At 40.5% G+C, this 18,123-nt stretch overlaps 1 protein-coding gene across 2 annotated transcripts in view; it reads left to right on the top strand.

Annotated features, from left to right (window-relative positions):
* LOC121167593 (V-type proton ATPase subunit C 1) overlaps nt 1-18,123 on the top strand; it is a 42,732-nt gene that overhangs the window by 10,332 nt on the left and 14,277 nt on the right. The window contains exons 2-7 of one of the 2 annotated variants that reach the window (XM_040997093.1): nt 345-352; nt 2,607-2,611; nt 3,829-3,968; nt 5,730-5,797; nt 12,752-12,837; nt 14,929-15,023. In XM_040997093.1, the coding sequence (XP_040853027.1) occupies nt 3,837-3,968; nt 5,730-5,797; nt 12,752-12,837; nt 14,929-15,023 (381 nt within the window). In that variant the 5' untranslated portion in view covers nt 345-352; nt 2,607-2,611; nt 3,829-3,836. Of the gene's footprint in view, nt 1-344; nt 353-2,606; nt 2,612-3,799; nt 3,969-5,729; nt 5,798-12,751; nt 12,838-14,928; nt 15,024-18,123 lie in introns of both variants that reach the window. The other variant, XM_040997094.1, reaches the window with a different exon arrangement.

Below are 18,123 nucleotides of genomic sequence, written 5' to 3'. Positions count from 1 at the left end.
GAGGCAGAGGGGTGTTCTCTCCACTGGCTTACTCTCCAAATGCCTGCAACAGCCAGGGTTGGACCACACTGGAACCAGGAGCCCAGAGCTCCCGAGCCCCTGTACTGTCTGCTATTTGCTAGACAGATGCGGGGAAGCTGGATTGGAGTGGGGGAGCTGCAGCTTGAACCAGCACTCTGGAATGGGATGTGGGCACAGTAGGCAGGGACACAGCCTGCTGCCTGCCACAGTGCCAACCTGGACGTAGAATGGACAGCTGCCTGCCAGTTATCTCCTGCTGTGGAACAAACCATCCAAAAACTTAGTAGTTTAGAGCTGTGATCTCTTAGCTCTTGTTCTCCGAGTTGCCAAGGTCTTGCAGAATTACCGATGCAGCTTGGAGGTGGTGGGCAGGAAGGTCCCAAGCAGCCTTCCTTGGATGTCTGTTTCCTCTTGCATAGCCTCTTCTTTTGTCTAGACTGGCTTCTTTACATCATAAAGTGAGGGCAAGCCACAGAAATGGACAAGGCCTCTTGAGATCTGGGCTCTGAACTTGCATAATGTACCTTTATGTGTTTTTGTGGTCACAGCAGGTTGCAAGGCCATACCTTTTGGTGGAAAGAATAACAAAGGCACATTGTGTGGAGGTATGGCAGGGGGCATTACCTAAACCACAGCTTCTGCAAGACATTCTACCACATGATCCCATTCTCTAATTCAGCTCTTTTACTCCTGTCTGTCCTAAGAAACTTCCACAAAAGCAGACTGTACTTACTGCGATTGTTTATAGCTGGGGGAAGAAAAAGGGCCGGGGACAAGAACTTACCAGAAGGAAAGTGGATCATACAGTTTATTCATGTAATAGAATAGCATGCAGTATTGAAAATAAATGACCTGTACATGGATCACCACAGGTAACTCTAAAAATGAGTGAAAAATCAGGTTGGAAAAGGGGGTAGGGGCCTGGCACGGTAGCCTAGTGACCAAAGTCCTTGCCTTGAATGCACCAGGATCCCATATGGGCAACCGTTCTAATCCTGGCTGCTCCACTTCCCATCCAACTCCCTGCCTGTGGCTTGGGAAAGCCGTAGTAGATAGTCTCCCTGCACCTGCATGGGAGACCTGGAAGAAGCTCCTGACTCTTGGCTTTGGATCAGTGCAACATTTTCCATTACGGCCATTTTGGGAGTGAACCAGTGGATGGAAGACCTTTTTTTCTGTCCTTTCCTCTGTGTATCTGACTTTTCAATAAAAATCATTTTTTAAAAAAAGTATAGGTAGGATGATGTGGTATAACCTTAAAGTGTAACATTTGAAGTTTCTTTAAAATTTTTTATTTTTATTTTTATTTGGAAAGTGGAGACACAGGGAAACAGAGAAGAGAGGTCTTCTATCCATGTGCAGATGCCTACAACAGCTAGGAATGGGCCACACTGCAGCCAGAAGCCTGGGACTCAATCCAGGTCTCCTATGTGGGAGACTCAAGTGCTTGAGTCCTCATCCACTTTCTCCTAGGGTGCATACCAGCAGGAAGCTGGATTGAAAGCGGAATAGCTGGGACTGAAACCATCCACTCTGATGTAGGATGTGGGCATCCCAAACCATGGCCTAACTGCTGTGCCAAATGCTTACCCCAGCATTTGAAGTTTCTAAGGTAGACTGATGAGAATATTGTTTTTGCTTTTTTTTTTTTAATCAAAGGTTATCTTTGGATGACATCCATGGGGTCGCCAGGTTAGCAGTACTGTTACCTGACCAGACTGAGCACTCTGTCTAGGTCAGTGATCACGAGCAAACCCATGTTTAGATTGTTGGTTGTCTGGGAAGTATAGTACCTGCACTTGAGGCAGTGTTACTCTCCATCACTAGGAGCTAATGAAGGTGCCACTTCATTAGTAATGTTGGAAAAGCATCTTAGAGTACATTTTTTTGAGATACTCATATGTAGTACCACCATCTTGTATTTAAACTAGTTTTAACTTCAATGAGTTTTCAGTTTCTTATCTGTAAGTGAAGGAGAATGTTTTTCTTAAAGAATATTGACAAGATTCATTGATTATAAAACATTTAGAGCAGTAACTGGTAGATACTCTGAAAACAGTAGTTAGAAAAAGTATGTAGAAGAGGACTTCTGTGTTAGGTTAATTTTCAATAATGTCATGATGAGTAGATAGGATTTCTTTAGGTAAAATGGGCTACTGAAGTAGTTAACTGTCAGCTATGATTATGGAACTGTAAGAATTTAAATTACAAAATCCTTTCTTTGCTGGTATTGTGGTATAGTGAGTAAAGCTGCTGCCTGTGACACTGGCGTTCTATATGGGTGCCAGTACAACTCCCTGCTGCTCTACTTCCCATCCAACTCCGTGGTAATGTGCCTGTGAAAACAGCAGAAGATGGCCCATTGCCACACAACCTGGGGACCCAGAAGCTCCTGGCTTTGTCCTGGCCCAGCCCTGGTGGTTGTGGCCATTTGTGGAGCAAACCAGCAGATGGAAGATTTCTCTTTGTCTCTCTCTCTTTCTGTAGCTCTGCCTTTCAAGTGAATAAAACCTTTTTAAAAAGTCCTTTCTCATTTATTATCTGATTTTGTTCTTTATGAGTTCTGTTCTGTCTCCCAGTTTCAGAGAGGGTGAATGAGCAGTGCTGGTATAAAGTACACCAAGTTTCTCGTGAAGGCCAATTAAAGCAGAAAACAAAGACCCTGTAAGCTTCCCACTTCTAGGAGTGATTTTGTGTTTGGGTGTTTTCCTACTTCCTGAGTAGATTTGTCTCTATACTTCCCTCCCACCCCTGCCCCCATGGGTAGAGAGGAGGAGGAGAGAAAGGATAAAATTTATAGTTAATGCAGCTCCTTGGAAAGGGAACTTCACAGTTTGTTTCTTACTCAGACCTAGTGATGTTTGAAATGCTCTTGCTCAAAAGTCTGGTGTTGTAGCTAGCCAAGCAGTCAGCAGGCTCAGCCTGACGGTAAGCCACGGTAAGCCACGCACATCCCACATCTGAGAGCTTGGGTTTGGGTCCCAGCTCTGTTTTCTAACTCCAGTTTTCTAGTAATGGCGGACCCTGAGAGGCAGTGATGGTAGCTTCAGTGGTGATGGCCAATCAAGGCCTATGTGAAGTCTAGATTATGTGTCCGTGTCCTGACTCTGACCCCAGCTAGCCTCACATGTGGTTGGTATTTAGGGAGTGAACTACCAGATGGGAGCTGTCTGTTTCCATCTCTTATACTAAAAATGACCAGGCATGTTGGCAAGATTTTCTTTTTTTTTTTGTAACCAGTTAATGGCAGTTACAGATGCATCAGGGACTAAGAACTTTTCTCTAGATTGCAATTTCCCTAAGATTAAGTAGAATTTACTAGTTATTTGATTACATTGTAGAATGTGCTAAGCCAGGGCGACAGATTTATATGTTCAGGTATATTGATTTAATAAAATTCTCCAGGATGAAAGGGATTGTGTGTGTGATTTCCTACTTTGGCTATATGTTTTAAATGTTTGAGAAAAACCTGTAAATTTGTGACTGCAACTTTCTTGGTTAACAGAAACTCTTTTTGAGTAATTCCCTTTTAGGAAGAGAAAGGAAACTTCATATATTAGGTTTTGGGCATCACTTCTTATTACTATCATAGATACATCACTTTTTACCATTTAGATGGATACACTTCCAGGTAAGTTTGACTTTGCTTGGGATCCTAGGCTGATGTTACAGATTAGGTTTCAAACATGTTCCTACTTTGTTCTTCTTTTGCTGTGACTCTGAAGGGCCTTGGAAACAAATGGTGTTAAGTGTAGTCTTGTTTTGTTTTACATTTCAGAGTTTCTGGATTTCAGAAGACATTCCTAGTAACAAACATGACTGAGTTCTGGCTTATATCAGCTCCTGGGGAGAAAACCTGTCAACAAACATGGGAAAAACTGCATGCGGCCACTACAAAGAACAATAATCTTGCTGTCACTTCCAAGTTCAACATTCCTGACTTAAAGGTGAAGCTGCGCTGTGCAGGAAGTGTGTGGGAGAGGAGGACCAGATCCGACTCTGGGTAGAAATGGGGTGATACCCAGTTTGCTTCAGAAGAAAGCCCTCTTGTAGCCAGTCCTTGGCATAGTTTAAAATGTCTCTTGCTCTTTGAGATTTTAGGACTAGGCTACCAAAATTAATTCTCATTTTTCATTTGTGCTTTTTTAAAAACTTATATTATTTGTATAAAGTGAAGAAATTCTACAACACAGGTTTAGAAATATGATGATACTTTTCATACTGTCCTCCCTGCTGTCCACATTCCCCACCCATCCTCCTTCCTCTTTCTTTTTTAAATTCTTACACTCCAATAAGGAAAGATGTCAACACATGGCAAATAGAAGAAAGAAAAGCCTGTTATTCCTTAAGAGCATGAACAAAGGCTGTAAACAGTAATCAAATCTCAGAATATCAGTTCCACTCATAGATTAGATGATCTATTTTTTGTACTCTGTATTAGTTACCAAAGACCAAGGAAAATGTATTTGTCTTTTTAGGACTAGCTTATATCACTATGCTTAATGGTTTCCAGTTGCATCCGTTTATTGCAAAAGACAAGATATTTATTCTCTCTTTTTTTTATGGCTGAGTGGTGTTCTATGGTGTCTGTCTCACACACACACATATACCACATTTTCTTAACTTTCTCTTCTGTTGTTGAACACCTGGGTTGATTCCATGTCTTAGCTACTGTGAAATGAGCTGCAATAAAGCATGTGAACATATATTACTCTCTCGTATGTTAATTTCATTTTGTTTGGTTAAATTCCAAGGAGATGGCTGGGTCATTTGGTAGATCATTTGTGCTTTTCTAAACTATATAAGAAATGTAAAAAAATATTTCATATGTTCACAAATATAATTTTTTGAAGAGGAAAACTGCTATGTATTCTTTTAAGCTTTTGTTAAGAAATTCATATTATGCTGGCTAACATTTTAAACCCCTAACAATCTCTTTAATTATACTTTGCAAATATGAGTAATTTATTCTGATTAAGCTCTAACTAAAAAAAAAAACCTGTAATCTAGCAGTTTCAGAGTGAGGCAGACTACCAGTTATCAGTTGACCCAAACTTTTGGCAAGAATGAAAAAGAATTGATACTTATGTTTTGCTGATTAACTGAGTCAGCCATAGATAACATTCATTTAAGAAATGCTTAAATTTCTGGTTCATTTTAAGACATTTTTTATCAAGATACAAAACAGATTTCTCAGGTGTAATTCCTTCCCTGAATCCTTCTTTCCTTCCTTTTGTGCTTTTTTCTTTTTAATTTTTGCAATAACATTAACTTCTATTTATAATCACAGGCTTAATGCACCACTAGCCATAATGTTCCACAAGTATTGGTTCTTACTATTTTTGGAGTTGGGGAGTCCTCTGAGACAAGACAGGACATGTCATCCAAAACATGCTTATTAGCACACAGGTGGTTTTGTCTACAAACTCGATTACAGACGCTTTGATGCTTGGGCGTGAACCTCCTGCTCTGATTGCCCAGGATGTAAAGCAGAACTGGAGATGACTGGCTGTTCCTAGGCGCAGTGCAAGCACAGGCCTGCCTTGGGGGTGTCTTCATGTCTCCCCTGGGGCTTTTGCCTAAGCATTAGTGGGTTATCTTGTGGATGTGTGTGTGTATGTTTTGTGGGCCCTTTAAATCATCATGTTATATCATCTTACAAGCAAAAAAACAATGAGAAATACTGATATGCCACGTTTTCCTTCTAGGTCGGCACATTGGATGTCTTGGTTGGCTTGTCAGATGAATTGGCTAAACTGGATGCATTTGTAGAAGGGTAATGTATGCATGGAGTAGAGCGTAATGAGAGACACCTTGGGCTACCTGGATATTGGGCTGTTATCTTACATGTTCTCTGCTTGTTGAAATGGTTGTAGTAAATGATGACTTATTTTCTTTATGATGAGATCATTTATATTCAATAATATGTGCCTGTGAGCATGATTTTAAAATATTATTCTTGATACAGTATCATACAATTCACCTATTTAAAATTAGAAATTCAGGGCTTGTGTTGTGGCACAGTGAGTTAAAGCTGCCGCATGCAATACCATCTTCCCGTATCAAAATGCTGGTTCAAGTTCTGTTTTGCTCCTGATCCAACTTCCTGCTGATGTGCCAGGGAAGTTAGTAGGTGTTCCACGTGTATGGTCTCTTATAATCCAGCTAGGGGACCCAGATGGCAAATTCTGGTCTCTGGGTTTTAGCTGCCCCAGACTAGGCTGTTGTGGCTGTTTGGGGATTGAACTAGTAAGAGAAAGATTTTTTTTTCTCTCCCTGTCTCTCTTTCTGTTTCATTCTGCCTTTTTAAAGTGTGCAATTCTGTGGTTTTTAGTACAGTCACAGAGGTATACAACCTTTGCTACAATTTTAGAAACTTTTTTTTATCACTGCTGTCAAAAATACCATTTCTATTCCCTTTAGTTGTCATTCCCTGTCCCCCACCATCTGCTACCTACTCTCTGTCACTATAGATTGGCCTATTGTGGACATTTCATGTAGGCAGAACACAACACATGGTCTTTTTGCAACTGGTTTCTTTGGTTTAGTGTAATATTTTCAAAGTTAATCTTTGCTGTAGCTTTGTCAATATTTCATTTCTCTTTCTTGCCAGATAATATTCAAATGTATAAAAGTATCTCATTGGTTCATCAGTTGATGGACAGTTAGAGGTTGTTTTCACTTTTTGGCTTGTGTGAATAATGCTGCTATGAACTTTCATCCACAGTAAGTTTTCTTGTGCTTCTATGTTTTCATCTCGAATGAGTGCACATATAGGAATGGGATTGCTGGGCCATCGGTAACTGGTTAGCTTTCTGAGGAATGGCTGCCAGGCTCTTCCCAAAGGTGGGTGCTCCATTTTATGTTCCCACCATCGGTTTGTAGTGTGTAAGAATCCTTATTTCTTCACGTCCTTGCTAGTGCTTGTTACTGTTCGTCTTTTTGGTTATAGCCATTCTAGAGGGCTTTAAGTAATTGTCCTTCGGGTGGTGATTTTAAGATTTATTTGCTTAGTTGAAAGAGCATCAGAGAGGGAGAGGGAGAGATTGATTCCATCCATTGACTTACTTCCCAAATGGCTGTTAACAGCTAGGGCTGGGTCGGGCTGGAGCCAGGAGCTGGTAACTTTATACTGGTCCCTCTTGCTCCCCACTATCCCACCTGTAACAGGGGCCCAAGCACTTGGATTGTCACCTGCTCTCTTCCTGAGCACATTAGCAGGAATCAGAAGCTGAACTGGGGTTGCTGCAATATGGGATGCTGGCTTTACAAGAAGCAATTCAACCCACTGCATCAGATGCTGCTCAGCATCTTGTGTTCTTGTGTTTTTTTGTTTGTTTGTTTTTTGTTTTTCAATTTTTGACATATTTTATTTCTTAAAGGCATTTAAAAAATTGATTCTGATAATTTTATTTTCTAAGTCTCTTTGTCTTAGATTTAAAACTCACTTTTCTTCAAAGCATTTCCTCTTAAAAGGAATGTATTTTCACAGAGTGTGTCAGGTGTAATATTTAGACTGTTGTTTTGATAAAATCCAGTTGCTCTGATATGGCTTGAAAATGCTTGTTCCTTTGGAGTATAATTGCAGGGCAAAAACTGCGGCATAGATACAAAAATTCACCATATCACTTGGATTGGTTTTGTACAGAATCATGTGGGATTTTGATAGTGAGGTAGCCAAACATGAAAACACTGGATTGCCAAGGTTCATACAAGGAGGTGATTGGTCAAGTTTCATTTCTGTGTCTAAATTTGAAGTATTTCTCTTATCCCAGTCGCAGTCTGTCATTGTCATCCTCTGCATAAAATTTTCCGGCAAATGCAATCTTCTCTTATAGCAGATGGCAAAAAGGCTGGCAAACGCCCAGAGAAGGGCCTTTTAACTGCACCTAATTAAAGAAGCAAAGAGAGGAACTGTTGGCTGATTCAGGCAGCTTTGCTAGTCCTTTAGTCATGCTCTTGATTTTTAAAAAATATTTATTTGAAAGGCAGAGTTAGAGATCTTCCATCTGCTGGTTCACTCCCTAAATAACAACGACCAGGTCTGGGCCAGGCAGGAGCCAGAAGCTAGGAGTCTACTTTGTGGCAGGGAGACTGATTTTTAACTGGCTTGGCTTTTTATTGCATTCTCAGAGTTTTGTACATATTCTAGATGTAAGTTCATGTTAGATATTTGCAAATGTTTCTCCCCATTCTGTGGGTTATTTTCATTATTTTTTGGTAATGTCCTGTGAAGCACAAAATTTTTTATTTTTTGTAAAGTCTAGTCTTTCCCCCCCCCCCCAAACCCATTTTGGAATTGTATCTAAGAAATAATTGTCTAATCTAGGGTCACAAAGTTTTATGTCAGTGTTTCATTGTATGTTTCAAATTTTCATTAGCCTTTTACATTAAGCACATTGATCCATTTTGAGTTTTATCTGTGGTGTGAAATTGGGGTCTTTTGTATGTGAATAACCAGTTGTTTTAGCATCATTTGCTAAAGACTACTCTTTCCCCTTTAAATTGTCTTATCACCTTGCTGAAAAGCCTTTAAACATAAATATGAAGATTTCATCCTGAACTCTGATCTCTCTTTCTTTGATTAGTATTTCTGTTGCTATGACATTATTATTACATTATCTACAGTATTGCACCTTTGTATTAAGTTTTGAAATTGGAAATTGGTAAACCTTTCAACTTTATTTTTCTTTTTTTTTAGAAAGTTGTGCTTTTTTTAAGATTTATTTTTATTATTTTTTTATTGGAAAGGCGGATATACAGAGAGGAGAGACAGAGAGGAAGATCTTCCGTCCAATGATTCACTCCCCAAGTGAGCACAACGGCCAATGCTATGCCAATCCGAAGCCAGGAGCCTCTTCTGGGTCTCCCACGTGGGTGCAGGGTCCCAAAGCTTTGGGCTGTCCTCGACTGCTTTCCTGGGCCACAGGCAGGGAGCTGGAAGGGAAGCGGGGCTGCATATGGGATCCCGGGTGTGCAAGGCGAGGACTTTAACCACTGTGCCACTGCGCCGGGCCCAACTTTTTCTTTTTGAAATGTTTTATGCCATTATATCCCATATGAATTTTGGGATCATATTGTTAAGTTTTTGCAAAAAGGCAGCTGGGTTGTTTTTGTTTTTGTTTTAAGATTTCTTTTATGAGGCTAGCACTGTGCTTTGTAAGGTAAACCTTTCCTGCGGTGCTGGCATCCTACATGGGTACCAGTTCGAATCCTGAATGCTCCACTTCCAGTCCAGCTCTCTGTTATTGTGTCCGAGAAAACAACAGAGGACAGCCCAAGGTCTTGGACCCCTGCACCCAAGAGGGAGGCCCAGCAGAAACTCCAGGCTCTCAGCCCATCTCCTGCCATTCTGGCCATTTGGGGAATGAACCAGTGGATGGAAGATCTCTTTCTTGGTCTCTTTCTCTCTCTGTAAATCTGCCTTTCCTATAAAAATAAATAAATCTTTAAAAAGTAAAAGAATATTTATTCATTTAAAAGGTAAAAGTAGAGAAGGAGTGAAAAATCTTCCATGTGTTATCTCCCCAAGTGGCCACAGTGCTTGGGAGTAGACCAGGCTGAAGTCAGGGGCCAGGAGGTTTTTCTGAGTCTCCTCTTACATGGATGTCAGGGTCCAAGCACTTGGAAAGTCCTCTCTTGCCTTCCCAGGTCCATTAGTATGTAGCTGGATTAGAAGTAGAGCAGCTGGGACTTGAATTGGTGCCCATATGAGATGCTGGCACTATAGACAGTGTGTTAACACACTGCACCACAGTGTTGGTCCCATCACTGGGAATTTTAGTGAATCTGTGAATCAATTTGAGGAGTATTGTTACCTAACAATAATGTCTTTGATCTGTGAACGTGAGAAGTTAGTCCTTTTATTTGAATATGGCGATATTTTGTCTTCAAAATTCAGTGATTCTAAACGTTTTTTCTGAACTGTTTTTTAAAATCACTTTTGAAATAGTTACAGTGCATATTATAGCTGAAAATGACTATAACATCCTTGATAACTTTCTGCATTGACAGAGCCAGTCTGCAGTCCTTTTGACTCAGAATACAGAGATTTTAAATTTATGTTGCTTATGTAAATAAGTAAAATGTGTAAAATGCAGAATTTGGGGGAATCTCACAAATGTGCCTTTGATTGAAGCTTTGAGTGAATAGGCTTGATTAGAGAGAAGCTTTCTTGAAATCTACATAGGAAGTTTTCCCAGTTGTGCTGTTAGGCTTTTCTGAATTGATAGAACCTCTACAGAGTGACCACGAGCAAGCCTCAACAAATCCACGGACAGTGGAATCGAAAGACGTTTATTTTGGTGTGAAAATTACTTGAAACCCATGCCTAAAAGTCTTCATAAAGTTCATGAAAAATATATGTTAATGAAAAAACTATGGATTTCCAATTTTTTTTTTTTTTTTGCACCAGAATTAGCTTACCTCTTCATTTTGTGCTTCTGTGAACTTGTAGAGGCTGCAACAAGGTTGCAGGGAGAGAGAGGCATCTTCTCAAGAACAACATGTCCTAGGGAAGGAAACAGTTGTGTAGATGCACAGGTAGTCCTCGTGGAGATAGGAATGCCACCTCGGGGCTGTTCTACAGTGTTATTCAGGAAAGACTAAAAAGCACATGAGGCGAGATACTTGCCCACTGGATTGGAAGAATAGAGTGAAAGAAAAAGCATCGTTCCTTGTAGGATTAGCATTCTGTACATTCATACAGAAAAAAGTAATTATGAATTATAAAAATAGCAAAAATAATTATGGATGATGAACTCAGAGAACTAGCTGATGGAAAGAATGGTCTATGGTTTCTTGATAGTAGGTTTTTAACTAAGAGAGGAATCTGAGGAAACTTCTTTGAGTTGCCTTGCCTAAGCTGATGGTCTTCCTGAGGTCCTGTCTGCCCTGCTTCCAGTTTCAAGTGGTGACAACCAGAGACTGAGAAGGGTGCTGCTTTCTTGCTGCTTTTGGGCTGTCTTGAAATCATCAGTGGGATGGCCTAATACAACTTTAAAATTACTCACTTTTTTGAAGGAATATGAAAAATATTTAGGGCAAATGCCAGTAGGCTGGTCAGTAGGACTGCAGGTTCCCAGTGCAGTTCCTCAGCTCTGTTGCATGCTGTGCTGCTGTTCCGTCATCTTCAACCTTCCTGAGGGATACTGGAAAACCATCTGGTTGCTAGTCCTTGGTAGGATTGATAGGGGTCACTTAATACTTTAAATGTTCCACCTTTTGAAGTCTCCATAGTTTGGTATGTGGAGTTACTATCGTTTGTACCTTCTCAGTAATTATTGGAAGAGAAGTGGCTATGTGTACCTTATATAGATATTCTTGGAGAGATGTATGGGGAGACCAGCCAAGAATGTGTACAAACCCCATGTTACACATTGAAGACTTTGGATGCATCGTTGTTTCTGTAATAGTTCATTTCCTCAGGTTTGAGATTACTCAGTGTAGGATTGATATTCAAATATAGCTGATCTGTCTCCTTTTCTCCCCGTGTTTTTAAAATGTTTCAGGAGTTTCTTAATTTGTCCTCTAGTTTTGCTTCCCGGCTGTTGAGCATAGTAGTTAGAATATTTGTTCTCACAAGCCTATCTCTACCATATTATATCCCTGTCTGGAATCTGACATCAGTCCTCCTGCTTCTCAGTATGCTACTCTGGTTAGTCCTGGCTTACCATTCTCTGAATGTCCATTGCTTTCCACTTTGGTTTATCTTGACCTAGACTGTGCTTGGTGAAAGATACATGCACATATGATCAAAGCCATTCCAGCCCTTCTTTGCCCTGCTAATGGATCCTGGCTCTTGTTCCTTATTGATCCTGGTAGCTAGAAGTGCTGCCTTTCTCCTTTCTGCTTCTCTGTGACTTGGTAGTCACAGTTAGTCCTCACTCATGCTGCTTCATATTTAGTCATTTGTGTATTTTTGTCTCTCCAGTTAGATTTGAAGCAATGTGAAAGTGGTAAGTTTGTCTTGTGTAACCTTGACTCCTACCCAAGGCCTTGTGGCGACACGGTATGGGCCGAAGAACCCTGGGCTCTGAAGTGAAGACCCCATGTTTCTGTTCACAGCTCTGCTGTCAGCGGAACTGGCAACTGTGGATAAGGCACTTATCTGTGCCTCCATGTCGTCACTTACAAAATGAAGGGATTGACGAGGTCTTACCAAGGTGCCCTGATAGTTTTGGCACTTCTGGTTTTCTTTTATAGCAAAGTTCCTGACACAGAGCTGATGTTTGATAAATAGTTTATGAATAAATAATACAGGAGCTCATCCTCCTTGGTTAGTTTTGTTTACATTCTGTTTCCTGTTGGATCCCTTTTGTCCTATGGGAGAACACAGTGGCTGGCACGCAGTAGGAATGTCATCCCCGGCTTCTTCCTTTGTCCGTGGCCCTTGCAATCAGTTCCGTCGTCCACTTTCTTCTCGGTGTGTGATATATGGCTGTTTACAGACTGTTTCTCACTACTTATCTCCACCATTTTTGTCACACTGACAAGCGCACTGCACGTAGTCTGCTTAAAACCCTACGTAATTTAGTTGATTTACGCATGAAGCAAAATCTTAATCTGCTTTATCCTTAAATCGTAAATAAGTAGAATCCATTTGTTCTATATTGTATGAATAACTTAATGGTAATCTATGCAGCCAACTCTATGTATAGGTGGTAATTGTGTAACCTGGGATTTGGGTCTTTTTGCTGGAAATGGTTGAGTTTTCCTTTTCCCTCCCCAGAGTCGTGAAGAAGGTGGCCCAATACATGGCTGACGTATTAGAGGATAGTAAAGATAAAGTTCAGGAGAATCTGTTGGCCAATGGAGGTAAGCTTATATTTTCATAATTGATAATGAACCTTAATGAAGTAACTTTACTACAAAAACTGAGAAAGAATGTGAAAACAACCTATAAATAATGTTATTAAATACAACAGGAAGTCAATGAAATGCAATTATTATTACTGAAGTTGCTGCTAATTGCCAGTTATATCCTGTCCCCGGAGCACAATCTTTAAAATTTTTCTTCAAAGATGTGTTTTTTGAAAGGCACACATACACACAAACACACGCAGAGAGAGATCTTTTATCACTGATTCACTTCCTAAATGGCCACAATAGATTTGGCTGGGCCAAGCTGAACTGGAACTGAAACTGGAACTCCATTTTGGTCTCCCCAGGGCTACAGGGTCCAAACACATTGACCATCTTCTGCTGTTTTCCCTGGTGCATTCGCATTGGAAGTGGAGGAGTCAAAACTTGAACCGGGGCCCGGCGCGGTGGCGCAAGTGATTAAGGTCCTCACCTTGCACGCCTGGGATCCCATGTGGACACCGGTTCTGGTCCCAGCGGCCCTGCTTCCCATCCAGCTCCCTGCCTGTGGCCCGGGAAAGCAGTCGAGGACGGCCCAAAGCTTTGGGACCCTGCACCCGCGTGGGAGACCCAGAAGAGGCTCCTGGATTCGGATTGGCATGGCATCGGCCGTTGTGCTCACTTGGGGAGTGAATCATCGGACGGAAGATCTTCCTCTCTGTCTCTCCTCTCTGTATATCCGCCTTTCCGATAAAAGATAAAATGAATCTTTAAAAAAAAAAAAAAAGACTTGAACCATTGCTATGGTCACAGGTGGGATGCTATGGTCACAGGTGGCCTGTGCCACTGTGCCTCTTCCCAAAATATAGTCATGTGTAAGATAGCAGAATTCATAGAAATTTACTTTAACTTTTTCTGGGTCGTGTTTACCAACTCACATTTACAAATAAGTTTCGCAGTTATGTATCCCACCACTGTTCCTGTTCTATAATTGTTGTCCTCTTTACACGTTTCTGTATTTAGTGACATCCAAGTACTAAAATCTTAGAGTAGAAATTATTAATTAAAATTTTTTTTTATATTTTCCCCTCCATTCAAATTTGAATATGAATTTTCTTAGTGCTTATAAAGCAGTCTATTGACTTTGCTTCTGTGCCTAGAAACTAATACTTAGGTAGAGTTTGCTTTGTGTAGTAATGGCTTTATAATGTTGACCTCATTGTTGTCATTTACACTTGGATTTTTGGTTTACTTATGAAATGCCACTTTAGGATTTGCTTCATTCTAAATTAGGGCATCCATGTTTAGTGACTATAATAGGAAGTAACCATTTTGTTTTACTGCATGCTCTATTATGGACCATAATAAAGTTTCTGTATCTTAAATCCAGTGTTCTTCTAGTCTTGTTTCTTCTAGCGAATAGTAGATGCTTATTAGTCAGTTAAAAATGTAGGAATTTATTTTTGCTTTTTACTAATATGGGGAGTCTGAACTAATTGTTCACTCTCGCTGTTCATTTATCATTTGTGTTTTGGTATAGGATGGAAGGTGGATATGCTATTTTTCTGATGTCTTTATTGGCGTGCCAGAGATTTCATGATCTGGTATGGCCAGTGATCTATGGCAGATGTCAGTGAATGGCAGTCGGGGGGCATTGCATCTAAAATTGCTGTTGGAAATTTCATTGATAGTGTGAACACATTGGAATATTGTCAGGAGAAACTGAAGAGAGAAAAGTAATTTGTAATGACTTGCTTTTGTCAGTAAGCATTACTGTATTTTGTTCTGATCTTAATCCCACTGGACTTGAGGGATAAGTGGTTTTGATCACTAAACTTAGTGTTAAGCATCTATTTGGCTGTCCCCCATTTTTTATTCCATCCATTTGAAAGGGAAAGGGTCTGTACTTTGAAGATTGCTGGACTGTACATTTGTGGACACAGTAATCACATGGGGGTAGATGTGCAATAGGCTAAGCTGTTTCTTGGAATATATTATATTCCAATATATAAATTGTATGTAAAATATATTTTAATGCTAAAATGTATGGAAAAAACAAATATTTTAATGCTTCTCTTTAGTGATTAATTTATTTTCTCATTTCAGTTGACTTGGTTACCTATATAACGAGGTTCCAATGGGATATGGCCAAATATCCAATCAAGCAGTCCCTGAAAAATATTTCTGAAATAATTGCCAAGGTAAGATGAAAAATTGAGATGGGACATATTACTTTATGGTGGCTTTGCCTATTTTATAACTTAGCTGTGAGATAGTTTGTAGGTTTTTGACAAGGGAAAATTTATGTGTCACAGATATAAATAGCAGTTATTCTTACTACAACTTTAGATGTTAAAACATATGTTTAGATGTTAAAAGATGTTTAAAAGTTTGGCACTTTTATCTGTAGATTTTCTTAGTGTAGTTTACTTGTTAGCATGGTTAACCTAAATACTACTTCAGTGATGTTTAAATGGTAAAGGAACTTTAAAATTCTGTAATATTTGGAGACTATGAAAAGGAAAATCCCTGAGGTTAAGGAACTGTGTCATGAAAAGTAAAGAATTAAAAATTCTGTAATATCTGTGCAAAATTTTCAGGGTAACTGAGGCCATGTAGCATGGGAGATTGGAATCGATTAAAAGTGTGTGAGTCATTCGGGTAGATAATCATGGCCATTTGTATCTGGTTATGTGCAGTACTTGCTCAGGCATTCAACTTGTATAGTTCTCTGATCCCTTCTGTTAGTGTTGAGCCAATGCCCCGAAAAATTCTCATTTGCATGTACCGCATGGTTTCATGTAGTGTTTAAGGAATAAATGACCCTGAAGCTGAGCCCAGAACGCTGTAAGTGCTGCACTCCTTTTTTATTGAGAAGTGCACAGGCCTGAAAGAGAATAGAAAGGTCTCAGCAGAAACTGCAAAGAGGTGATCGGACACTTTCAGTGTATATTGCAGACATTGTGTTTTGTACAGATCAAAGATTTCTGGCAACCCTGTGTCAGCCATTTATCCAACACTGTGTGTGTCTGCGTCTCATAGCATCTCACACTCTTCCATTGTTATGTCTGTTTTGGTGATTAGTGATCTTTGATGTTAACACTGTATTTTGGGGGTGCCACAAATCTTGCCCATTTCAGAAGGCTATTGATTTAATTTTCATAAATGTTGTAGGTATTCTCTTTTATCTGCTGGCTGTTCCTGCCTCCCTCCTCTTCCTCAGGCCATCCTAATCCCTGAGACACAAAAGTACTGAAACTAGGCCAGTTGGTAGCCCTGGAGTGATGGCAGGTGTGTGGCATACTGAGTTAAGCTGCCACTTGGGAGACCTGCATCCCATATCAGATTGCTGGTTTGAGTCCTGGCTACCACACTTCAGATCCAGATTCCTGCCATGCACCTAGGAAAGCAGCGGGTGATGGCTTGAGTACTTGGGTCCCTGCACGCACACAGGATGCAATTCTGGGCTCCTTGTTTCAGCCTGGCCCAACCCTGGCTGTTGCAGGTATTGGGATGTGAGCCAGTACCAGTGGATGGAATATTTCTCTCCCTGTCTTTCTCTCTCTTATTCTGCCTTACAAATAAATGAATAAATCTTAAAAAAAAAAAAGCCAGCATAACCCTAAGATGACTGGCACCTAAGTATTCAAGCTTGTGTGTTGCTGTAAGTCACAGCTAAAAGTGATGAAGCCTAATGAGGAAAACTTGTCAGAGGTGAGAAAGGCCCAAGGCCAGGCTGTTTGGGCCAGTTTGGCAAGTTGTGAATGCAAAGGAAAAATTATTGAGGGAAATTAAAAATCCTGCTGCAATAAACATGCAGATGATAGAAAAAAATAGCCTTTTTGCTTATATGGGCAATGTTTAGTGACCTGGACAAAAGATCAGACAAAGTACAGCGTTCCCTTAAGCGAAAGCCTGATCCAGAGCGAAGCCCTGGCTCTCTTCATTCTGTGAGGGCAGAAGCAGGTGAGGAAGCTGCAGAGGAAATGTTTGCAATGAACTAATGCTGAAAGTGTGGTCTGAAGAGCTGACTGCATTGCTGCAGTCTCAGGACCAAGGCTTTGGTGGGTGAGCAGTCACTTTCCAGGGATGAGCTGAGAAAATGGTTTCTGGAGATGAAGCTGGGAACACTGCGGAAAGGGCCACAGAGGATTTCAACTGCATTCCCTAAATCCAGTTGAGAGCAGTGACAGGGTTTGGGAGGATGGACTCCAATTTTGAAGAAGTTCCACTGTGTGTGAAATGCTACCAAGCAGCACTGTGTGCTGCAGAGATAGGTCATGGGGGGAAGAGGCAGTACACATGGCAGTTGGAAAAGTCACCCCAGCCTGCAGCAAATGCTGCCCTGGTCAGCATGCAGCCATAGCATGTAGGCAAGACCCTCCACTAGCCAAAAGACAGCAGCTTGTTGAAGGCTTAGCAGTATTTTCAAGCAATACAATATTTTTTAAATAAGGTAGATGCTTTCTAAGACATACACTGCTTTGCATTTATTAGACTAAAGCATGGTGTCAACATAACTTTTATGTACTTTGGGAAATCAAAAAAATTCATGTAACTTATCCAGTTGTGACACTGACTTTATTATGGTGGTCTAGAACCAGCCTTGCTATTTCTCCAAGGTAGGCCTGGATAAATTGAAACATTCTCAGTGATCTCCCTGGCACTTACAAAGAAGTGTGTTTTAAATTATTAAACAGAATTTTACTGGTTTTAGTTACTTAAGTTGTATGATATGCTATAAATATAGTTAACTGCAAATGAATAGATTATCAGAGATTTTAGCTATATCTATAAAGAAAATGAGTAGTTTGCTAATAAAGTGGTGCTTTCATTGTGACTCAGCCTTATTTTCTCCTGTTCCTTATAAAGCATTTAGTCTCCTGCTTTCTGACACTAGTGTTGGATAAGGAGCTTAGAGAGTTCACGTGGCTTATCCTGCTGTGGCACAGCTGGTAATAATGGAGCCATGTTGAAACCACTTCTGCAAATAAGTTCCACTGCAATTTTAATTTGATTGAAATACATATTGTATAGTAATAGGAGTTTGTATCTAACTAATGGGGCTGGCACTGTGGCACAGTGAGGAAAGCAATGCCCGTGGCACTGGTATCCCATGTGAGCTCTGATTTGAGTGCCTGCTCCCCACTTCCCATCTGGCTCCCTGCTAATGTCCCTGGGAAAGTGGCAAAAGATGGCCCAAGTCCTTAAACCTCCGATACCATGTGGGAGACATGGAAGAAACTCCTGGCTCCTGACTTTGGCTTGGCCCAGCCCTGGTCATTGTGGCTGTTTGCAGGG

The sequence above is a fragment of the Ochotona curzoniae genome, unplaced genomic scaffold (assembly GCF_017591425.1).
Source record: "Ochotona curzoniae isolate NIBS_2020 unplaced genomic scaffold, NIBS_Ocur_1.0 patch4, whole genome shotgun sequence".
In the NCBI taxonomy this organism is placed as follows: Eukaryota; Metazoa; Chordata; class Mammalia; order Lagomorpha; family Ochotonidae; genus Ochotona; species Ochotona curzoniae.
This window is presented reverse-complemented; position numbering and strand designations above follow the sequence as displayed.